The 25316-nt window shown below is 39.8% G+C and overlaps 1 protein-coding gene across 1 annotated transcript in view; it reads left to right on the plus strand.

Moving 5' to 3' along the window:
* pkib (protein kinase (cAMP-dependent, catalytic) inhibitor beta) overlaps positions 1-22246 on the plus strand; it is a 32882-nt gene extending 10636 nt beyond the window's left edge. Inside the window, exons 2-3 of the mRNA XM_069681711.1 lie at positions 18025-18181; positions 19229-22246. Of these exons, the coding sequence (XP_069537812.1) occupies positions 18040-18181; positions 19229-19311 (225 nt within the window). The 5' untranslated portion in view covers positions 18025-18039 and the 3' untranslated portion in view covers positions 19312-22246. The remainder of the gene's footprint in view (positions 1-18024; positions 18182-19228) is intronic.
* Positions 22247-25316: the final 3070 nt, after the last annotated feature.

A 25316-nucleotide genomic window follows, 5' to 3' on the forward strand; every position in this document is an offset into this window, starting at 1 on the left:
TGACATGCCGGCTCTCATCAGCATCATTATTAACGTCTATAAACAGACATCTGTAGCAAATTCAGCTAACGATCCTTTCTAGATCTAAGATTCAACTTGAGATGAATTCCCTTGACGCTGTGTCACAAAAGCCATTCAGCATTCAGGTTTCCCGACTTCCTCGAATGCATCATAAATGATCGATCCGGCCCCCGTTCAACAAACGAGTAGGGATAGACCGATTAACTGCTGGGCCGATTATCGGCGCCGATATCTGGCATTTTGACGCATATCGGCATCTGCCTTTTTTTTTTTTTTTTTTTTTTTTTTATTAAATCTGACGGCCGATAATAGTTCATTTCTTTGCAAATTTTATTTAACTTTGTTTTATTTACTTTATAAAACTTCAGGAAGTTATTTATTTATTTATTTAAATTTTCAGTTAACTTTATAAGAGATGCTGCTGACCCTGGGAACTCCCTGCGCTTTTTGTTTGTTTGTTTAATAAACATATGCTTATAGGCATTTAAACAAATTTAAGTGTTGGAGTTTGTAATATTCAACATTTTGACACCAATATTTTAACTTTTACTGCAAATGAATATTGGCTCCAAATATCGGTTATCGGCCTCCTTGACTACTAATAATCGGTATCGGTATCGGCCCTGAAAAAAACATATCGGTCTATCTCTACAAACGAGCATTCTAAAAGCAGAGCATTTCCTCTCCTCTTGAGGACAGACCTGACAAAGCTTCATTTTGACTTTTACTCATCTGCATCGCGATTTTGAAATTTCAGCAAACTTCAGAGCCGTTAATTAAAGTCAATCACAAGAAAAACTGCATTGTTGTGACCAAGTCATCTTTGCTCAAGTTCCAAGTCAGTCTCAAATCATTTTGTCCAAGTCTCAAGCAAGTCTCGATTCATTTTTTCTTGGGCAAGTTAAGTCAATTCAAGTCACAGGTTTTTCCAAGTCGAGTCGAGTCCTTAGTTAAGTCAAGTCAAGTCCCAAGTCAAGTCACTTTTTTTCCACCCAAGATCCAGCACTGTTACCTGTAGTATCCGGTCTTTATAAAGAGAAAAGACAAGGTATTAGTAGCACGTCTATAATGATATTATTGGCCAATTTATAGTATTTAAAAAGTATGACAATGAATTATCTGTATTATCTTGGCACAGACGCAGCCATGATGATGGTCCGTACTGAGTAGTAACGTAACGTAAGTACGACTGATGAGGCTTCTCTTTGGGGGCTTTGATGTTGCGTGTTGCCATAGCGAGGAGTTTGACAGACAGCCAGTCCTCCAATCATGACAATCACATACCGGGGAGCTTTTTGAGTCGTCCAATCATGTTTCCCAGTTCACGCTGCATACATACTTGATAGTTAGACAGAAACTTGACAACATTGAATTGTATCATTTTATATTTAACAGCTAACATTCAAACTTATGAAGACACGCAAGTCATCCGAGTCATCATGCCTAAAGTCGAGTCTCAAGTCATTTATTTTTTGTCAAGTCGCAAGTCATCAAAACAGTGACACCAAGTCTCAAGTCCACATCTCTGTTTCCGTAAACAATTCAGCATGTGGAAAAGGAAGTCTTGACTTGAAGTTGTTTTCCACTTATCGCTGGCTAAACCGGACGTGCCCATGTTCACTGCTGTCCCAGATACTGGGCGTCCAAATATACAACTGATTCATTTATTAAATGTAATGAAATAAGTGTATGACACAGAACCATTAGAATACTGTATGTTGCAAAATAATTTTTCAATACTTTTTCTAGCATTTTGTCGACTCACTAATTCACAACTCTTTGCAAAATTGAATTTACAGTCTATTGAATAATTTAGTAATAAGTAATTGATCACTCATGTCTTAAAATAGGGACCCTTGATTTCGAAAAACACATCCACAAAATTGTGAATCTTGCAATAGACAAATGACAAAAAATTGACGAAGCAAAGGTAGAGATATTCTGACTCCAAGTTCCTGGTCTGGTTCAAGCTACAGTTATCCTGCTCTCTTTATAATGCAACTCAATGGTGTAATTGAGATAAGACACTTCTGCTGAATTAACCGCTGTGCTTTACAAACTCTAAACTTTTCTTTTCAATGGAGTCTTGTGGCTTTTAAGAAAGCAATGAAATTGCTGTTTCTGGTTGAAAGACAGGATCTAAATCTTTAACAAAAGGGCCTGTCTCTGCGGGGGTCCTTTTTCTGCAGAGCTCTCAGACGCTTTGAGTAACAATCTGAGCCTGTCATCGGCAGAGACACTTTTATTGGCGTACTTTGATCAAGGCATTTGCACATGACGCTGCCGGTTTACTGGAGCAATTCTCCCATGGTTGGAACCTACATTTACACATCAAAACATGTCAAATAAGGCTAAGGTTCAAAATATCAGAATCCCCTTAAAAAGAGTTCCTGCAGAGCCCGGGCCGACATTATATATCTGTACTCACAGGCTGACTCGTTCTGTCAGGGATGACGACAACTCGCTTTCCAGTGAATGCTGTTTTCTGTTTTTTTCTCATCATTCTGGCTGACCTGTGTGAGTGGTCCTGAAGAGTTTTTTATTTGGGCAGCACCTCACATCGCATCACTGCTTACGTGGTTTAGCTTCTCTTGTCTGGACCTCGGCTGACTCAGCAGGAAACATTTGAAAGTTTCTCTGTGACCACACCACTCTCTCCCCTGCACTATGTGGTTTATTTTTTAGTTTTAGGCTTATTTTTTATATGGTTTTGACTTTTAACATCAAAAGCAGGTTATGTATTTTTAAACTGGAGATATACTTGCATACTCGTTCGCATGCACATAGCTGCCCGCATGCCCTGCGCCTGTTTGGAGCGGCAGCTGTACACGTCGCAAGATGCAGTATGCACATGAACGGTAGTGGCAGTGTGGAGGCAGATGGGATGTGACAGGGTCAACACAGCAGCAGGGACAACAGTGGCAGACAGTTCTGAAGACAAGCTTAAAGACCAAGTCAACAATTATCCACATCTATGCGATGTGTCGTTGCCACTGCACAGAGACAAACATGCCTCGCAAAACAGCTGGAGACCGATAAGTTCCATTTTAGAAGTCAACGTGGAAACCTGGAAACCCAAATGGAAACAAGTCCAGGACCGTTACATCCGTGCATACAGGAACATGTTGGAGAAACGGAGTGGGGACGGTGCAGACGGTGTGTTCTGTCCACCCGCCATGAGTCACAGTCGGAATTTTATGGGCATTTGAGAATTCAGAATGAACATATTAGTAACCTCCTTGAGTGTCGCCATGTCTGTTTTACATCCCGCGCATACGGCAGTTGCATACGGCCTGAGCTCTTTGGTGTGCCCTCTAGAGGTACCCTCCAGAACACCTGTAGTGCATAGCCAAGTATGTGAACAATGACATTCATATAGCAGCCGGTTGTGTACATAAAAGCAAGTACTGTATATCTCCGGGCTAAGCTAACCTGATCATACTTCATGTCTGAACAGCTTCTAGTATGCTCGATTTTTCCACTTGTAAAATAAACAATGAAACAGCTAATGTAGTTAGCTGTATGTATGTCAAGAAAAGTTATGAACATGATCCAACATTCAATCATACTGACTTTGCTCCGAATGGTACTTAAGTTACATAGTATTGTAGATATCCCTTGTACCACTGTTGTATGTCGCCCGCCCTACAAATTTGTAACTTTCATTGAATTGACTGGTTGCCGCCATTTTTATGTCCATACTGGACTGTGGGGATGTTTTATACATGCATGCCTCTTCTCAAAGCTTCCATGCTCTGAACTCTGTGTCTCATAGAGCATTAAGGTTCAACACTAATTTTAAAGCCCTCAGTCATCAATCAATTCATCAGTCAGAAGAGGGCAGGAGCTTACAGTCTTCGGTCCCAGGACCTGTTCTTACTGTCTGTCCCGAAGGTCAGAACTGAACTGGGGAAAAAGGCATTTAAGTTTGCTGCTCCCGTCACTTGGAACAAGTTACAAAAAGACCTGGAACTAAAGGAACTTGTCTCATTGGATGTTTTTAAGGTGATCTTGAATAACTTAGAGGCAGGCACATCTGGCTGTAGATGTTCTGCTTGAGATATGTATGATTGTTGTTGTTTTAGCCAAAGTTTGACTGATTTCACTTGTTATTTCATGTCTTTTATTGTATTATATTCATGTATTCTGTGTTATGTTTGTATGTATGGCTGCTCGTTATTTGTCTAAAATGTTGTTAATGTAAACCACATGTTAAAGCACAAAAGCCTGCCCTATAACACATGGCTGCATTTTTCTTTTTGCCATCAGGCTCTTGTTTCAACACACATGTTTACGTCCCTGAATGTTCTCCTGTTGACAGGTAAACCACCACTCAATGCTCAGTTTCACTCTTTCTAATTAGACTGAGAGCAGAGGTGCATTAATTGCAACACTGGTGTCTCGTGTGCAGGCAAAAATAAGGACATCTGTGGGGTAAAGACAATGTGGTGTCTCATGCGAACCTAATAATGGAGCAGATTGGAGAACCATTTGTGTACATCTCAGGATTAGTTGATTATCAGAGTTGAAGTAGAAAAATGACGCGTAAAAGCCAAAACAGCCTGTTCTTGCTCGACATGTTCTGTTCTTCAGATCGCTCCTGAGGCCTTTGCCAGCGCTGCCTGCCAGCCGTTCTTTACTCCTCATTGTGCTAATTGCTGTAAATAGATGGGTGCTCTGTATCGTGATTGACCCTCGTGAAAGCTGTTCAATCTGTCTCATATTTGGCAACATGGAGGGCACTTTGTCAGCCTCATTTCATATAATGGCTCGTTGTTGTTATTGCACATTAAAACACGGTTAATTACAGAGAGGGCAGTTGGATGGAACAGCTGAATGAAATCAGTGAGTGCTTGTTACTTTCTTTTAGTGTTGCAGGTTGGTTTCTTAAGTTCTAACAATGCCAGTGTTTAGCAGATTGAAGCTGAGAACTGTAAATTGCTTTTCATTGTATTTTTTTTATTGTTTATCAAGATTGAAAAAAATAAAAGACAGAACTGACCCTGTTTTGTCTTCTATGCCTTCCAAACATCGGCTACTATCGACGGGCCACATTAATCAGTCAGCTACGGCTAAGAAGATAGACTATATGCTTCTCAGCGTAGCTAGTGGTCATTCGCCATAGACTGTATAAATAATGAATGAGCTAGTTTAACTTTGTGTTTCCCACAGAGGAGATTCTGTTTGTGACGGCGACTGACTGAAGGTTTCAGAGTAAAGTAGTAGCGGACACGCTGCTCTCTCGCCCGGTGAGATAGCGGCGAGTCGACATGTAGCGGGAAACATAAAATAACCGATCTTCTCATCACTACAGTCTGCTGTAATCTCTCCGGGGAAAAGCCAACTACTCCTGACTCCTTTTTACTGACCAGCGATTAAATAAATAAATGTTTGATAAACACTGAGCAGGCTAACAAGCCAGCTATTGCGAGCAAAGTATACCTGCTACTTAGTGCTAAAAATGTATCAATACAATAACACTAGCATTTAACTCACCGAAAAGCTGGAGCTCAGACTTCTTGCACGGACAGAAAGTTCCATAAATCCCACAGAGACAGATTGTGTCCAAACTTTGAATGAAAAAATCCCCAAAAGTCTCCAACAACACAAACAGGTGAAGTTAAGGTCAGTGTCTGTGTCTGTGTTGACGTCTAGTAGACAGCCAGCAGGGTCCACCTGTCAATCAAGTGATCCTGCCCCTATGATTTAAGGCTTAATATAATTTAAACAGGTGTGTTATAAAACAGTTCACCCCCCGTACAGTTATCTTGAACAATAAAATTAGCTATTTATAACAAAACCGTTTTTTGTACCAGGCTGTAAACATGTTTATTTCTGCTGTAGAAATTGGCATTTTCCCATCTGCTGTAATGTTATTTCTTGTTTTCTGGAGCCTCAAGTGGCCACTCAAGGAACTGAGTTAGCTTATCATGCCAATTTTTTAAACCTAGCCTACTTCAGATCATATACAGTCCGTATAATTTTTCTTTTGCTTTCATTTTATTTTCAAAAGGTAACTTACACAATTACACTTTTCTACATACTTTGCATGTAGAAAAATACAAAGCTTGAACGACCTGTATTTCATAGCTTACAGATGCTAACATTTGCTTCTTGCTACTAGGGGAATGTGTTAAGCAAACCGTCATTGAGTGATTTTCCCAGGATTCGTTTAATATTTGGATGGAAAATCCTACCACAGGTCTGTAAAAGAATACCCCAGATCATGAGACGATAGGTAAGAATATGTCGTTGATTTCTGATAGAAGACCCTTAAAAAGCTTTCAAGATAAGATAATTCACCCATCAGGAGAATCACCTGTGTTAAACTGTACATGAACAGACCTGTAGCAAAAGACCTCCCCCACCTCAGAGCATATCATCTACAAAGTAAAAACCCTCTGCTGATCCGTTTTTGTCTGCGAATCGTGGCTCCTGAAACATGAAAGCAGGCAGCCATAGTGAGAGAAAGGGCTGTGCAGATCAGCAGAAAAGACGGAAAGATGTGCCCGGGATGTTTGTGAGATCTGAAGGGAGGCTGTGATCACGCTGTCTCATTAGATCAGTCTCATGTCTCTGCTCCTCTCGCTCTCTCGGCTGCTTCTGCTGCTCAGGAAAAAAACTGCTTTTTGGAAAAACCAACTGCTGATATCAGAGTTGTGCTTCACATTTGAGCTTTTGTGCATATGTATGACCTCGTTTTGCATGGGTTCATGTGAAAAGGAGGAGCAATGCCTATTTCCTTTTCTTGCATTTCTTTCAGCTGCTGAATTTTTTCGCATAACTTGTTAGTATTGCACTGCATATATCTCATGTCATCATATTTCCACACTATAAATGCTGCGTTTTTCACTTTCTTTTTCATCCATTCTCAGCAGTGATCATATTGATTTTGCCACTGTACATTCCTATAAACCACATTCTTCACTGTGTTATTGTTTCTGCATTATTATAATTACAGCTGCAGCTTAATGTTAACATCATACCTGACACTATGACAACAAAAGACACCTCTGTGAGCAGAAAAAACCCATGCAGTACAAAGATAGTCTGCTTCTTCCTCAGCTCCCCTCCTCCACTATATAGCTGCCTTTATAACAATGGTGCCGTTTCCATGGCAGCTAGAGCATGTTAAGCTTTAGGATAACAGTGAAAAAATGGGGAAAAGGACAGGGAATAATCACAGAGTACGAGGCGCTAAAAATAGCAAGGGACTTAATCCCGGGCATTATTTATTCATCTAAAAGTTCTTGTGTCTGCGCCGGCTGTGTAAACATCTCTTCTTCTGCAGTTCTTTGTCGTTTTCTGACCTTAACCTCAACAGTCTTTCTCACTGACTAATGCTATGACCAAGTACAGACACTCTGGAGGATACATAGGGGGTGGATTTGTTGTGGCCAGGCTGTCTGCTAAGGTCATGGCTCTGGATTATTGTGAGATATCTTTTGCTATTCTTAACTCCCTTGTTAACCCTTTGAAAGCAGACCTCCCACCTGGCTGTGGGAGAACCTTTTTTTTTTACATGGTCTGTTAAAACCGATCTACAATATTAACTATAATAGCTAGAGACGTCACTGTTTCAGCTACAGGAAGCTTTTCTGTCTTTTGTACCATTATATCGTCTGTTTGTGGATGCTGTCAGAACATTCTGTTTATTATGTTGTGAAATGTGGTGAAACGTGCAGACAGCAGGGGAGGCTGTGATCTGGCTGGGGTAGACTGTTGTTTACATGATCCTGTTTTAAATGACCTTAAATTTAAAAATACATGAAAGCTAAAACGTAACTTACAAAACGTATATTACCTTTAAGGTGTACAGACTTAAAGTTGTAATCTCGAGGATCTCATTCAGTTTCGTTCTCTTTAGTGGCACCTTTGGCAATAAATGGTAATTGCAGGAGCACGCGTCCCAGATATCCAGACAGTGTCGCATGTGTGACGTCCACGGTTGGCTCCGGTTGTAACTCGCTGACACTCACTTTCCTTTTTAGACTGTTTGCCTTCATCTGAGCGTTGAATTTGTTTCTTTTTCTTTGGATTTTCACTTATTTTTAAAGTTGTATCTGTAGTCATCCATCTTTTCTTTGTTTGTTCAGCCATAGTAGATTACTGTTTACTCGCAACACTTGTAGAGATCGGAAAAGCAGCCGCTTAGCTCTGCCTACCGTCTCTGGCAGACCAGCCACCGCTGGGTGATGAAAATTGGGTCACTAACTGGGCGCCGCTTGTGATTTTTGTCTGTGAAAGTCGCACCAGAGGCCCGGTCTGTAATACTGCAAATGCAAAGACTTTCATCAGTGGGCCATAGGCTCAATCACCGTTGTGTTACCTCATTCAGAGATAGATAGTGACTAACAATGTAGGCACTGCTTGCAGATGAAACTACACAAAAACTATAGAAAAAAGTCATTCCACTCTACTCATAATGAAGATAAAATCTCAAAAGCAAAAATGTACTTATTCTTATTACAAGTCGACAGTTGACAAATATTTTGCACATGTTCCCGTATTATAATTTGTTTTGGTTCAACATGTTTCATGTGTTTATTTAGAAAAAAAGTTTTTTTTTCTTCTCTTTTCATGGCACAATTTCAATACTTTGATCAATTATCATGGTTTATTTATCTAGATAACCTTTTAGCTTCGGTTGTACTGATTCTACTGATGAGACTGCATAAGAGAGAGTGAAATGAGCAAAAAACTATTAGTTTGTCTTTGAATGAAAAACATCTATAGTGACAAATTGCCAGTTTATAATTAAAACATTCTCTGAATGACAGCGGAAAATGTAATAATGTGTAATTTAATCATCTCTAGGTCATGTGTTTCCTGCACTGATTTGTGATGTATATAGATTATAATGAAGCTGTGGTGAGTGCAGTCAGTGTGTGCGTCTCTGTGGCTGTCACACTGTGAGTGTTAGACTGATGAAGAGCAGAATAGAGGTCAGCCTCAGGCAGCGGGCCGGACAGGCTGCTTCTCTCGGAGAACTGATCCATCATCGTCTGTTGTTTGGACAGAAGAAAGATTTGACGGATACGTCTTTTTAAAGGCCAGAATCACCGCTGATATTATTGTACTGAAGCCACTTGTGCTTGTATGTTATTTTGACCATTTTAGTGCAGAATTTAGAAAAGTGGAAGCACTGTTTAATTTAAATAGCTTTTTCTGCACGTGCCTGAGACAAAGCATGTTTGTTTTGATGACTCAGGGTGAGATGGTGTCTGACATTCACAGGATGAGGCACAAAAAATGTCATACAAACCATTGTATGAAATTAATTGATGTAACTCTAGTGTGAAGGTAACACCAAACTTTCCTTGATTATCAGCCTTTATGCTGAGGGGTGAAAAAAAGAAAAATCACAGGATGTTCTGTTAGATTCAGTTTGTTTTAACTGTGTCACGATCTAATACATTTCAACCCAGCAAAAAAAAAAATCAGACATTTTACTTTCCTGACCCATTTAGAGAGTGGGTTCCTCTATGCTTTGCCATGCTAGACAGAAGTGTCTGTGATAACAGGGAGATGGGAATGTAGAAAACATGTGATATTAATTCTGACATTATGACTGTAATGGACATGACATTTTCAAACACCTTTTTTCATGCCATTTTCCATACAGCAGGTGAATCTGAACTTCTTTGAAGCAGCTGCACCATCCACGTGACAGAAATTAAGCATATGTAGAATATGATGTGTGCCCGGAACCAATCATACCCCATCGTTTTCAACGTGAAGCATTTCTGATGTGTACATTGTTGAAATGAGCTTTATAAGAAGAACCGCTGCACTTGACAACACAAAGCTTCTCTAATCAATGATAAAAGATTACATGTCCAAAAGTAGAAAGGGATTACTTATAAGGACAAACCAGAGAAGAATTATCCCCTGAATCTAGTTTACCTCAGTTAAACAGTCTTTTAGTCTATTGATTTGGAACAGAATGTTTGGTTCACTGTCACCGTTTTTCTTGGTGTTTCATTCATGCTCAGTACGCTAATAAACCCACTATATACCTCCTGCTCAGCACCAAACTGCAACCAAAGTAGGCGATGAGCTGGTGAACATAACAGTAAATGTATCAGTTAAAGATATTTTATGGGATGAATTGACGGAGACCAAAACAGAACTAAAAGGAGAGTGAAGAAACATTCATCAAGTGGAGAGAAACACCGCTCCAGCTAAATGCTAATGTTGCTTTGTATCTGCTGAACGTTTAGGCAGTAATAATCTTAAGTAAGTGTTGTGTTTACAGATTGTTGTGCTGCCTCCAAGTTGCAAAACAAATGAACTATTGAAGCTTTGACAAATTGCACCAAGAACCGATTCAATGTTAATCAAGCGTATCAATGTTAATCAATTATTGTGTTATAATGAATGAATTGAGGGCTAAATATTGCACCACAGGACTTTGGGTAAAGACCCAATAGTTTTCTGCAAGTATAAAAGCTGACTTCTCATTCTGGTCTTTGTACTATAGCTTTTTTTGGTGGGTGTTGGTGCTAAAATCCAAGTTTTTTTTGTATTGTCTTGCCACCAATAATGCAACGTTTAAACAATACCCTGGGCAAATTATTACATTTTCCTTTAGAGAGTTTTAGTGGCAGAAGTTTGTAGAAAACCCACCAAATCAGTTCTAAAAGTTGAAACTTAAGTCTTATAAGAGCTTTGTTGCTGTTTCTGAACGATGTGCAGTCAAGCTCTGCAAGTTATGTAACATTTGTCGATACCAAAGGCATATTAACCCTCTCAAGTTCTTGAATAGAGTTTGCTTTTGCCATTTCCTCCACCCAACAGAAGGGGCAAGATGTCTTTGTTGGTTACATGGTTGCACAAAGTCCAGGTTATTGAGCTCTCAGCAGCTCTCTCTGCTTGCCTCTGTCCGTGGTGCTGAAAGCTTCCATTCACTGTCAGTGAAAGTGTCTGTTGAGACATTCTTTCTTGCTCAGGGTCCTTGGACGTGTATTTCCATTTAGAAAAGCAGGCGCTCTCTTGAAAACAAAAAAAAACTAGCAAGGTTCCTTATGAATAGAGCTGCTCTTACTGAGAGCACTGTGACGTTTGATCAAAGACAATAACTCTGTGCTGCGGCGGCCAAATTAACCTTCAACACTGAATGTGATGGGCTGTTAAGGTGCAGAGATACAACAGACCTGATGAAGACGTGAGTGAAGGGGCCTTTTTCTTTTACTCATGTCCAACTGACAACCTATAAGAGGATAATTTTAGCTGCATGATTATTTACACGGTGGCCCTGCAACATAGAAGGCGGTTAAAGTACATGCTGTAATTTGTTGCCAAATTATAGATGTCACTGTTTTCAGAAATAACTCGGTAGCAATTTGCAGCATCAGTGAGCTTTATATTAAATTTCAGAGCTGTCACATGTTTGCAGTGCTGAAGTAAAGACAAAAGAAAGCCTTTTTGTCCTCTTGCTTTAACCAGCAGCCTCTCTGTAAACAGCCCTGGACCTCTGACATTTCTTTAATCAAAAGGCTTTCATAACCCTACCTTGTTGCGTAACATACCTGCGGCCTGTTCCTGTGTCTGCACTGAGCCTGAGTGGACATCCCAGTATCTGGGTCAATTGTCTTGACAAGCTAATCCTATCTAAACTGTGGTTGGATTATCAGCTAAAATAGACCTGTTCAGATGAGGGGTCACTGCCTGTTCTATGTTTAATCCGGACGGATTAAGGAAAGTTACTAAACAGATGTTCTAATTAGGATTGGACTCATGGTTGAGGTTGTTTTTGACGTTGGTAGTGCAGATTCAAGCAACTGGAACCTACAGTGTTTTATATCCATGATCAGTTTTCTGAGGTTACCCAAAAATTACATGGATAAACCTCTGATCCATCCTTGGATACTAAAACAAAATTAACAATATTTTTTTAGCAAGTACCTTCCTAAACAGTAGTTCAAGTATTTTAAACCTTCATTACAAATTGTGTGGTCTTAAAAAATTATAGGTATAAAAAGTTTTGAAACTGTTCCCCAAAATGCCTCAGCCAGCAGCAGAAAAACAGGTTGTAATGGTTGTAACATAATCTTTGGGGGGTAAATGTGCAAGTTTAAAGAGTGCCTCTGAAAGTGCATCTGACAGGCTCAGATTGTTGTTGTAATAAACTGAAAACATCAAGGAAACAAACACCTTTGTTTTTAAAGATAAGATGCTTTTTATTAACCAGCTACAGCTGAGACATCGCTCTCTTCACACCCACCAGACTCTATTGACAAAAACAGTAATTCTACCTCCCACAACATGGGAGTTGTTAGTCCACCGCTGTTAGTTTCTTCTGTTATTTTACGTTCCAAAATGTTTCTGCTGTATCAGAACTTACTTTTTAAAACATCAAAACCAACAAACCACAACGCAAACCAACTAAGCGATTACGCTAGTTGTAGACCAGCTCTTCCGTGTTATGTGAGGTAAAATTGCTGTTTTTGTCAATGAAGTCTGGTGTCTTTAAAGAGAGGTCTTTCTGTAGGGATTATTTTCAAATGTTTGGCATTTCAAATAACAATCTGAGCTTGCATCTTAAGTGGGCATGGTTTGATTGGGCACATTTGTCTGCTGAGATTATGTTGCAGCCATTATAGTCCATTGTCTCAGATGCTTGCTCAGGTAATTACTACAGAAAATCCAAAACCTTTTCAGCCTAGTACTATGAGATCCAAAAATGTGTAAGAATATAGCTCTCAGTTAAAAACGCTGGACATCCACTTTAAGGTGGACTAAGGCATCACCCACTTCAGCTTTTACAGCCTGAAACTCCTGAAGCTGCTGAAGAAAGTCCTCCAACAACACACCTGACAGTGTTTCCATCAGCAGGCAGGTGGCAGGTATCTGGTGCTAAACAAGAGGTAAATATAGACCTGCCGTTGTGCTTCCATTCAAGGTCTATAGTAGTTTTAATTAACCAGATTAACAGACAAATCCAAGCTCTTCATTCACAATCAGTTGTTTAGCTTAACAATCCTGTTAGAAGGCTGATGCTGCGTGAGGCCTCCTCCCTGCTTAGCCCTGATTAGACTCCTATTGTTGGCCTTGAACTTGAACTGTGGACTCTGATCCAGGACAAAGAGCAGCTTTGTCATGAGGGACCGGAGAAGGAAATTTGGAACAGTGCTCTGGCTCCCTGGGACGCCTAAAGTATATCCAAGTTAAGCACTGGGTTAGGGTTGGCTATATAATAATACAGCTATATAGTGATTAACAAGAGAGCACTTCAATTCAAAGACCTAAAGTTAGAGTGGTTGTAGAGGCCACTGAGGGCTCGTCCCCTGTATTTTTATGTGGATTCAGTGAGTTCAGTAGCATGGTTGGAGTTCCCTTTCTACAAATATAAATGTACCAACGGTGGATTAAGGCTGTCACAGCCCAAACCACTGTTCTGATGGTAAAAAGATACATATTTGATCCCTATTAATCTGTTTATATTTACAATTTCCACTGTGCTTCGTACTCCAACAGGTGGAAGGATCCCAAAATCCATCGGGCTTGTTTAACCCTCTGATTATGCAACTACTGTTATGCAAAAGTAAGGAGTTGCTTCTAGGTAAACAGTTGACAGGTGATCCAATTAAAGCTTAGGTGAGTGTTTAGGGACTCCCTGAAAACGCAATCACGTCACCCGGGGTGATGCCTTCAGCCTGTGCTCGACAGAGTGTTGTGCACTTGATGCATGTTCTCATTTACATGCATTGGGTCCTGATTTTTTTTCCCTTAACCTCAAGTTTAACCCTAGACCAACCCTTTGTCTATTTGTAGCTAAAAATGTAGTTGTATTTTTTTTCGTGATGATCGATTACAAAGCTCTGAGATTTGTGCTTCTTCTAACTGTTCTGCCGGTACGGCTGCATCTGGGGCTGAGCTTCCTGCAGACTTTCAGACGACTTCTACCTGACTGCGGATACATTCTTAAAATGACCATCACAATGTTATACTACAAAACGTGTACAACTAAAAAGTGGTAAATTATATTAGCATTCAGATTAACTAAATGTCCAACAACAAAACAAAGTCAGATGGATGGCGTCTGTATTCTTATATCCATGAAGATGGCCTATAGATTGATACTTTAGCCCAAATCACGGTCTTTGTCAACCTCACCAAACTCAGACCACCAAATCATGATTTGGGCTAAAAAATATATAGACGTATTACGGATTCACAGGGCGTAAAGCGGATCTCCTGGGTGAATGAGATACAGCTTCTCTGACACGGCCGCAGACCTTGGAGAAGAGTTTACTGCCTCCCACATCCTGCCAAACCACGCCCATCTGTATGAAATACTGTATTTTTATTGAGTCCTGTCATGATTTATTTACTAAGTCTGCATCCATGAGACACATTTTGCTCATATGAATCACCAACATTTCCACCACCAGTGCACTGGGAAATGTATCTGCCTCATAGTAATATTAGTTTGTTTGTTGAGGGAGACAGCCGAGGAACCACTTTTAAACAGGGCATCCATTTATAATAAGGATTCATGTATAGCTTTAAGGACCCCCTCCAGTGAAAATCCAGTGTTTAACATTGTAAACATCTCTTTTCATGTGCTCCAAGACAACAAAAGCAGTCATCTCCATGGCTGGGCCTGTCTGCTTTTAAACTGCAGTGTACCAAGGACAGGCTGAACAACACGTTTTCAGATTGGCAGGTTTGAGACGTCACAAACCTAAGGACCCAATCCTGTTAATGGACGGGGTGGCGCTATGCATATCATTATGTGTAACCTATGGCAACCACTGCAGATATATTGTGCGCTGGGTAAAGTTTTTTATGCTGTACATTTAAATTTTACTACTTTAAAGCCAACAGAATAATACATGAGTAAAGGCTTTAGCATTTTTCCAAGAATTCAATTTTTTCAGAGTGGGGCAGGCTTTGAAACAGCATTTATACTTTTATATTGGGGAATATAGAAATCAAAGTAAGTATTGAAAAGTAAATGAATAAATTAAATCTGATGAAATTTGTATTTAAAACTACATTTGATTTAAAAAATATGCAATAAACTTTGTTTGTGGTTGAAACATGTTGAAGTTACATTTTCCTCAGTGCTTGACTCCTTGTTATCGCCCCTGATGGGACTATTGCAAGGTTTTTCAACAGTGCACAACATTAAATGTGCAACAGCATTTTGACATCAATAAATCATGAATGCATTCATGATTAGTATGTTACTGTATGTTTATGCTGTACAGTAAGGCCAAGTATGCTAGCAGGGGAGGATGGACATAGACTCTCTGGGTGATGTAGGCATGCATATTTTTCCTGCTAAAAATGCTAACAATAATTTATGTTTAAAACGCTACATCTATCACATTGAATCAAAAAAAGCAACACAAAAGTCCAATGTCACTGTGTTTGCTTTGCCCATTTCTCCCTCAGTGTGCAGAGTCATGTTTCTGCTCATCGATTTATTTGTTAAAATAGGCCACAATGCTCTGCTGTGGCTCATACCAGCACAATGGCTATGCTACAATAGCACTAGAGGCTAACAGATGGCCAACCTGTGGCCCCTTTTTCTGGAGATCTAGATTGTGTGAGTGTGTATGTGTGAGTTTATAGCTGCAAGTACGCATTACCTCACATGTCATTCCTTTGTTGAGGCAGAGCGATGGGGAACGGGATTTTGCTCCACAGAATGGTATACGGTTCTTTAAAGAGAGGCAACACAACAAAAGAGGGACACTGTGGAGGAAAGTGAGATAGTGAGAGAATGGATTTGAGTCGTATGTTTACCTGCCAGTGGTGCCTTTTCTGCATTGTTGCCATAGCAACAGAGACTCGCTGTATTTGCGTGTGTGTGTAGCGTGCGTGTGTTTGTGTGTGTGTGACAGGGGATGTAATTCTGCCTGTCACCAGTAGCCTAGAGCCGGCTCCCCAGCTGCTGGTTGCCATGTAACCAGACAGACACATCCGCCGCTTCAGTGATAACTCTTTTCTCCTGACGCTCAAATCACGAAACAGATTCTGTACATTTTGAGATATGTCGACATAAATGGTCACTGATATGATCTGTGTTAATAACTATACTGAAGAAATGTAATTAGAATGTTAGTAGAATTAACAGGGTAAAACTAAAACAGGCTAACCAGATCATTTAAAATGCAATGAGAAGAATTAGTCACTAAAGTGAATTTGTTTTTACCCCATACAGCTAATAACGTGAAAGCATGCAGACTAATTGGATGCTTATAGAGAAAAGACTGGCTAAAAAGTACCTTGTAATTTTTAAATATAATAATAATAATAATGCTTCTTTTGAAAGTGGCTAGCTTACTATCCAATAGATCAGCTAGCTTAAAATGCTTTTCTTGCATTGTTAGGTCATGTTAAACCTGTTTTGTTTGTTTAAATATGTTTGTTTAAAGAGAGTGCCTTGGAGTTTTCGTCTGTTTTTTGGCTACATGTGTCCCTATCCAAAGAGCACCTCAAGCTTACTCAATTTGAGTCCAGGACGCGCTCCTTCCCTGACATTCAAACCAACTGTCCAGGGATCTGTAGTTAGCTGACAAGCTAGTCAGCTAATGGTAATTCAGTTATCATAAATAACTACACATTTACACTAACACTAATGTTAAGACAACGTGGTTCACATGTTAGTTGGTTAACCACACGTTTTCTCATGCTGTCTGACAGGACAAACACACAGAAACTTTGTAGCTTATGTAGCTATTGTCAACTATCCAATAAGCTAGCTCTGGTTACAGTAGTCATTTGGATGAACCAGCAAACAATCCAGTCATGTTGTAACTGGTCAGGTAAGGTTAATTCAGTAAATACAAAAATGATCTGAGAATTTGAAGTGAAAAACACTCTCTGCTCTCATTGTACTTATTTGAAACCAAAATACCCCTGCAGCGGGCTCTGCCATCTTGGGTTGGTGACATTATTTGGAGCCAGAGACTCAAAAGAGAAACACAAGATGAACTTGCCAAATAAAAATGGCAGAGATCCCACACATAGGTGTATTTAAGCTTCTTGTGTTGGTCTGAAGCGGATATTCACGCTTATGGAAAGTTCAATGACTGTAGCGATCTAGTTACGTCTCTTCTCACCGTTCCTCTTCTACTCTGCTACTCAGGAACAGAGCGCTGCAGGAGCCCCATTTGTAAACACAGCTGTCAATCATGAGGTTACACCCCCTTTTTACAGCATCAAATAACTAATTGGAAATAAACTTAAAGTATTTAACGTGTATTTTGATTTTATAGTTTGACTCATCTGTTAACATGGAGGAGGCAGGCTTTATTACCTATACTGCAGCCAGTCAGCAGGGGCCGATAGAGAGGGTTTGGCTTCACTTTTAGGGAGCTGTCATGTCATCCATCTTTTTATACAGTCTATGGTAATCAACAAATAAGTTAGCAAGAGCATGCTAACTCACAAACAAAGCAGTAACACTGTATCTGGACTGAATGTTTACTGAGCTGATACCAGATAACTTTGAAAATGTACATGGAAGTTGTGACTAATTTACTTGTCGTAAATGTTAATGATGTTCCTTCACATTTAATTACTAAACTTTGATGTTTCCCTTGCTTGTTTAAATGCAAAAAAAGAAAGACATGGTTGATATTTATGAAGGCACACTCCTTCCAAGCAACTCACAAAACAAGAGCATGCCCGGGCTTTCTCACCATCTGACTCGAACTTCAGAACATCAATCCTCCAATAAGTGATTTAGAGTCGCTCCATTTAAACAGGCTGAAAAAGTCTTATCCTGTTTGAATTTCATACTGACAAAAAATTCACATACTGATTGTACTGAGTGTTACTTTCTGTTGCTGAATATATATATGTACATCCTTTATATTGAACACAATCACAGATAAATATAAATTGAAATGTACTTGAGGAATGATGTTACACAGAATTTTATCTACTAATTTCCAGCTTTCATATTGTAATATTCCCAAGTAACATTCCTGAGTTACTTAAGGGAAGGCAAAGCTGTAACATCATCCTGTGTCTGTTTTATAGCAGAGGGGTCCTGAGATGACGGAAGTGGAGCCGGTGTTGGACTTTGCCTCCTCGGGACGCTCGGGGAGGAGAAATGCCCTGCCTGACATCCTGGGCTCTCCGGCAGGTGTCAACCCAGGTGACCTGCCTTTGAAGCTGGCAGAGCTGTCCCTCAAAGGTAAAGAACCAAATGTTTCCTTTTTCTTACGACTTTAGTGAGCCTAAGGCTGTAGTGATATCGTTGTTTTTTGGCCAAAGAAAGGATGATTGGACATACTGGAAAATTATATAATTTACATTATGACGCTCCACTGCTAATTCAAACCCAACTCAGGCCTGACACTGTTAGCTACACAGACACCTGAGCACACTAGGCTGGGCTATTTGGTCCATGGCTGCCAGATTCAATTCAAAGATTTAAGACTGAACACTTCAGGTTGATAATAAGCTCCACTAAGAGGTGTTTGAGCTTTGGGCTAGGTTTGCAACTTGGGAATTGGGTATAACTACTAAATCCAAGCCAGACTTATCCTGAGTCATTCATTACGACTCTGGCATGAGCGCGGCTTTCAGGCTACCAAATCTGGATAACTGTTGGGATTAGTTTTTTTGGCTGCATGGCTAACAAGCAAATGTGCATGCTACTAAATGAAAAGGGTTTTATTGACATAACTTGTCCTACATGCTGCAAAGAAAAAAACTCTTCATCCTAACAAACCGATCTCTGTAAACTCTCTCTTTTGAAACTGGCTTTGCAGTTTCTTTCGACACAATAGGAGCCGTAAACTTAACTAGACACACAACTATGAAGCAATAAAATGTAAGTTTCAGTCATTTAATACTCACAAAAAATAGCGTTTGAGCAACAAAAGTTTTGCACAATCTAATTTTGCTTTCTTTGCTCTTAAAAGTAACTGCAACATATTTCTCTGTATTGACATGAATCTAGTAGTATCAGGATAAAATAATTAAATTTATTAGGATTCATTGCACCCCTCATGACGCTGCCTAGTTCTAAAGATAGATTACAACACTGCCCTCTAGTGGTTGGGGGTTCAGACACAACAAAAAATGTCACCAATCTTTGGACGTAAACTGTTAATTAAAGATGGATACAGTGTCTGACAGTCAGTACAGTATTGCAAAACATAATGCAATACTCAAGTGTAATGATACTTTGTTACAACCCTCATATTTGTTATATGCTTTTTGGGTTTGTGCGCAGATGGTCCAGGAGGGGCCCAGTCTCCCACGTCGGAGGAGCCTCCAGCCGCGCCGGAGAGTTCGGAGGGGAACGAGGGATCGTAGGGACGCGTTCATTTTCCTCCCCCCGGAGACCTGCAAAGATAACCTGAGAGAGACGGGATGAGGGATGAGACAGAGGGCACCCTGTGGGAGAGAGAGTGATTATCTGTGGAGAGTCAGTCTGTTTGCGAAGCAGCTGAGCCACGGAGGGAGGTTGATGCATCGACTCCCCAAAGACTGGAGCCAGGAGCTTAGGACTGTTTGGCACTCAGCACTATCTGAAACGAGTCAGACGTCACTTAGTTATGAACCAGTGAGTGTGTGTGCGTGTAGGTGACTTATACACATGCCGCGGACACTGAGAATCAAAGAGACAATGTCAGATTGTATACTGTACACTATTTTTATATGATTTATTGAAAAACTAAAGAAAAAGATGAACTCATAAATCCAACTGTTATATGTACTTTTATGTTTTATAGTGATGTGTCTTATGTCACATATACAATTGTATAAGGGAGTGTGATAGCAGCCTGTAGCGGTGTGAAGCTCTTTAATCCAGCTGGATTTAAATTGCGGCATGTGACAGAAGAAGCAGCAGATTTAAGAAACCAGAGAGTCAGTGTGTCGCTGCTCACTTTTCTTTTGATTTGCTGTTCGTTTAAAAAGTCTGAGGCTGTTGTACAGTATATCTACATTATAAATGTACAGTTTCTACCCCTCATCACCAGACTGTTTTGATCCTACGACCAGGGATTTGGTCCATTTTTTTAAGGTGTCCATATGGACATGGTGGAGCCGTACTTATCTTGAGACATTCCTTTAGAAAACTGACCCACTGCCAGCAGTGTACTGCACAAACTGCTTTATTATAAAGCTGAGAAAAGTCCTTTTGTTTTTGGCTCAAGGCTGCTTTTAAAAAGTCTCTTCATTTTCCAAATGTTTTAAAAATGTGCCTCGTGGCAGTTCACAACCGAAAAACCTGTGTTGTGTTCTTTCTCTGTGATGTACTGTTATTCACCATGTTGGGCTACTGATATGTCCTCAGTTTTAATCAGAGGTAACATAAAACCTCTCGACTGCTTGAACTGTAAATGAGACAACACTTTTGTAACATCCTGCAGACCTGCAGCTACAGATCCTTCACTCTGTCAGGAAAAGCTTTCAGTTTTGCAGAAGCTTCAGCAGAGCTTTTTTGCAGCTCAAGGCTTCACGCTTCTTATAGCAACTGCGGCATATGCCCGCTGACTGGGACACGGGAGAAGGCATCAAACAACACCACCACCGCCACACACAATGTGTTTGGAGTGGTGAAAATGACAGCACACTCTCAAAAAGTCTGTTCACACTCATCAACACATAAGCAGAGCTGTGAATAGGATGCAATGCAGGGAGCGAGAAACACATGGAGAGTCCACACTTGTCAGCTATCCACTCACTGCGACTGTAAATATACTGTATTGTAGTATAGCCCATGCGTGTCAAACATGCTGCCTTTACCAGATTTAATCACATACTGTACCTGCAAAGAAATGATGTTCTGTAATTTGTCTATTTGAAGATGTGTTGCCGGTAGCTGTGTCTTTATGTGGATGTGTTTAACAGATGCAACATGAGCGCCTGGTGTGCTGCTGCCCGGCCCGTTTCTGATGCTGTACTTCTACTGCTGATGAGAACGTGTTCATGGTTCATCTCAAGCTGTATGAGCAACACTATTCTGCAGGTTGATGAATCACAGGTGTATTTTTTAGTGTCCTGATCTCTTACTGGTGAGTGTATTTTACGTAGCTGGATTGAATCCCTGATGTTGGTTCTATCTGGTGGTGAAAGTTGCCATATTAAACCCACGAGCTTTACAGAAACATGTGTGTCCTGAGTAGTGTCGTTTATATAATTGTGAGGCCCTCAATCCTATTGTTTGACTTTTACATTGCCATAAATGGTCACAGTGTCATGGTCACAGTGTGCTCGATAACTCTCAACATTTAGTCAGCAGGGCTCAGTAGGAGCGATTTAGTTTTCACTTGTGTACATGTCATAATGTCATTTTAACGAGTAAAAATGTTTAGTGAAGGGTGTCGGTTTCTCTCCTCTCCCATCTCCGGCACAATCCACTGTCCACTCTATAAATAAAAGGCCCAAAAATTATCTTTAAAAAAGAAAGTTGAATAAATGTAACTGTAAAACTGTATTGACATGTTACAGAAAAACTGATTTATGGATTTATGTTTAATCTAAATATAGATATCAGTAACTCCCTTTTCACTAGTTAAAATATAGAATGTGTTAAAAAAGGATTGTGACATTTCAGATTAACTCTCTTTAATATAACATTTTATAGTTTACCTTTATTTTACCAGGAATGTTCCCAACAAGTCCTGGCCAAGACAGTAGCATAAAAAAGTTTCACATAAACACAAACAACAGACTAATACGAACAGGATTTACGTCATCATCAACAACATTCAGCAACAAGAGACTGGTCAAATAATGTTTAATCAGGCTTTTATAATCTTCCATGCTAACTGTGGCCGTGCAATCTTAACACATTACAGCAGTCTACTAGAAAGGTAAATATCGCGTGCACGTCGCTGGAGAATGGCAGGGATGCAAAATAATTGCAGTTATGCTCATTCATGTGTTTTGTTGAAGTGACTATAATGTTTTTTTTCTGTTGAATATTTTTAAATCTGGCTTACTTTTTTTATTTTCTCCAAGGTTGCATACCCCATCTGTACCATACTGTACTGTATGATGAAGGTGACAGGTATAAATGCTGGTTGAAGGTAAAGACAAATTTGAGGATTATTCTGCGAAACAATTTAAATTCTTCATACGGGTTGTCTTATTTTAAATGGTAATGTTTATGTGGATTCAGAAAAAAAAAAAAAAAAAAACACAGCTCACCTGGTATCAAACTCGATTGAGGTGCTGGAGCTAAAAGTAGCAGATATACCTGTTCATGCCTTCTTCAAGTGAAGAAGGTCTTTGACCAAAGGCTTGCAAATTAAATCTGATTTTTGCACAGATTTGAGTGTGCGGACGCTTTTTTCATTCAATGTTTATGTGATTGAAATAATTGTGGTTGTTTGGTGGCTGGAGGTGACATATAAGTCTACGACAAATTAAATAACAAACAAAGTATACACCTTCTACTTTTTCTGCTTAGTACAAAGAGCTCTACTCCCTCTGATTACAGCCACCACCTCAGATTAAAGGCACTTCTAATACCATTTATCTTTTTATAAATCTTTTGAACAGTAATCTTAGTGAGTACAAGGAGCACTTGATAGCAGCACAAGGATAGACACACTCTGTCTGCCCCTTCTAGATCAGTCATGTTAGTACGCCCTGTTACATAACGCTGCAGTTCCATGTGTTGTCCAGCCGATGGAGACATTCACTAAATTATCATTCACCCCACATCATGCTCATACACCGACAAGGGAATTTCTTTGTTATGTCTGGTACAAAGATAACGGCTATAATACAACAATATTTGTATGAATACTTAAAATTACACACTTATGGTGATTAAAATCATGAATTTGCTCTTCTGGCTTCTCATTCCTGCACACATCTTTCAGTTTTAAACCCTGTTTGGAGTTTGACTTGGACACACCCAGTGTTGTCTCGATGCTCACACAGCAGAAGGGGGTTATATGACGAAAATTGAATTAGTTTTGGTTTAATTCACTTAAAAAAGCCACTGATCCAGTAACCTGTGGAGGTGGAGGTTAAAATGAAGGGTGTGTGTGTGTACAGAGTGAACCTTTGTGGTCCTGCAGACTGGTTTTCTGGCTGCGTCCCAGCATCCCTGCTGACAGGAGATGAGACCATCCATACACCCAAGGGCTCTTTGTCTGTCGGCAGACACAACCCCAGTAAAGCACTTGCTTGTGAAGCCTTGTGTTTGTGTGCTGATTTCCTTGGATTATGTAACAGGAACATCATTTATTAAATACATTGCAATGGCTCTGCTGCATATGTTGCTTTTATGTATTAATATTGGTCATTTATTCAAGCAAAGCAGACACATGTAATCCATCTGAGACGTATTGTTTTGCTAAAATATCCCTGTTAGTCTCCTCCTCCAGTCTGAGGCATCCTCCTCTCCTCTGAGGTACCTTTGACTGTTTCTACGTAGCTTGTTGCTAGGGTAACCTAGCCTTGAGAGAAGCTTGGCCTTGTTGCTTTGTGTGCAGTCATGTTTTTTTGGAGCATGAGGGAAGGTGAACAGTTCATCTGAAGGCTTGGTGTGCTACCCCTTTATCCTCAAGCAAGTGCAAATTTGAGATGTAGTTTATAAATGACCCTATACGCTACCTCCCACCACAGTGATTGTTAAATCATAACATTAGCAACATTAACAACACGTCTGTCAAGCCATATATTTTCTCCACACGGTAAAACACGTGCGTGTGTATGGGGCGCTAAATACAGTATAGTCTGCTTTTAAGACAATGGAGTGTGTTGAGTTTTTTGTTTTTTTTACACAATGTGTTCATCTGCACTTATGTAAGCTGCAAGCATTAGCATGACTGGCTAATAGTTACAGTAAACATTGCTCCCAAAACTATTTAAATCAATTAAAGTGAACTGTTCATTTTCAGGGTTATGTTAGTCCAAAAAAGTCCTGTTACAAATAAGTCTGATAAACATCAACTGAATTTAAACAAACTTGAGGAGCTAATGTTAGCTTTATAAGCAAGCAGGCTAGCTAAAAAAATCTGCCACCAACGTCTGTCATGTCAGTTGGCAAACCGTTACTGGCGGGCCTTTTACGGGATTCTACTTTAAAACGAGTCACAATACTACTTTAAGCTCCTGGAGCTGACATTAGCTTGATTAGCAAGCAAGCTAACAATACTGCAAATAACTTTCAGCCTCAAACACTTAGAGTTAGAGTTAGCTTAATTAGCAAGTGAGCTACCATCACACTTACAGCTAATAATACAATTCTGGCTCCAATATGTAAGCAAAACTGCAGGATTCTCCTATAAATAATCCTATATATAAAAAGAGTACACTGAAAAATCTTACCCAGTCTGCATTTTTATCAAACAGCAGAGCTAACGTTAGCTTCAATTCAAAGCTAGCTAACATTGCAGCTATGGTGATTCATTCTGCAAACAACAGTTGACATTAGTTGGCCAAATTAATGTTTGTTGGCAATAAATGAGAAACCTGCTTTTGTTAAAGTTGAGGTGAAATGAAAAATGTCATTTTAATCCTTTTAGATCACATCCCCGGTAATATTGTGCATCTATTTGACAATAAAGGCAAAAAAAAAATACAGAAAATCAATTTCTTAGTATTCTTATATCAAAATCCAGTCATTTTTAGCAAGTTAGCACCAAACAATTTCAACCAATCAATCTGCAACATTTAGCCGCAGAGCACCAAGAACGCTCGGTCAGTTAGCTAGCTACTGCACAGTGGAGAACGTTGTCTACGCCCACTTCTCAACGATCAAATCAAATCCCTCTAATGATATGTCCCGCCTGCACGTCCTGTTTCACTCGGAAATACGTCACGATACGGAAGCTAGATACTCTCGAAATGTCATTTCAGCTCGACTTTGAACTCTGACATCAGGGACCCTGTGTTTCAAATTTCGAGTTATTTGAAAAGCGTTTTTTGTCCGCACATTTGCATTAGATGTTTAGCAGACGTTCGCAACAGTGACCAAATGGGGTCAAACTGGTAAAAGTTCAAATATTTTGATAAAAGATAGAAAAAGAAACCAAAGTACAAGAAGTCAGTTTCAGCTCTAAATACAATCCTTTACACTGTGAACCCGACAGTTCACACTTTAACAAATCCAAAGTAACAAGACGGTGTGTATCTGATTCCACAGAGCAGAGAGGCAGCAGAGAGGAAAGCTCTCTGTCTTCTTACATAATTGAATAGCATGGTTTAAGCGGTTAGCTATATGGCTTTCCTCAAGGAAATTGTCGTGTAATTGCCTCAAAGAAATGCACTGTGGTTCCTCTCACAGACAGGTTAGAGTCAAACGCTCTGTTATCAATCGAAGCTAAGCGAATAAACAGCATCAGGGGCATATA

This window comes from Semicossyphus pulcher, unplaced genomic scaffold (genome assembly GCF_022749685.1).
Source record: "Semicossyphus pulcher isolate SPU_LCO1_2020_fin unplaced genomic scaffold, fSemPul1.0.p SCAF_5, whole genome shotgun sequence".
In the NCBI taxonomy this organism is placed as follows: domain Eukaryota; kingdom Metazoa; phylum Chordata; class Actinopteri; order Labriformes; family Labridae; genus Semicossyphus; species Semicossyphus pulcher.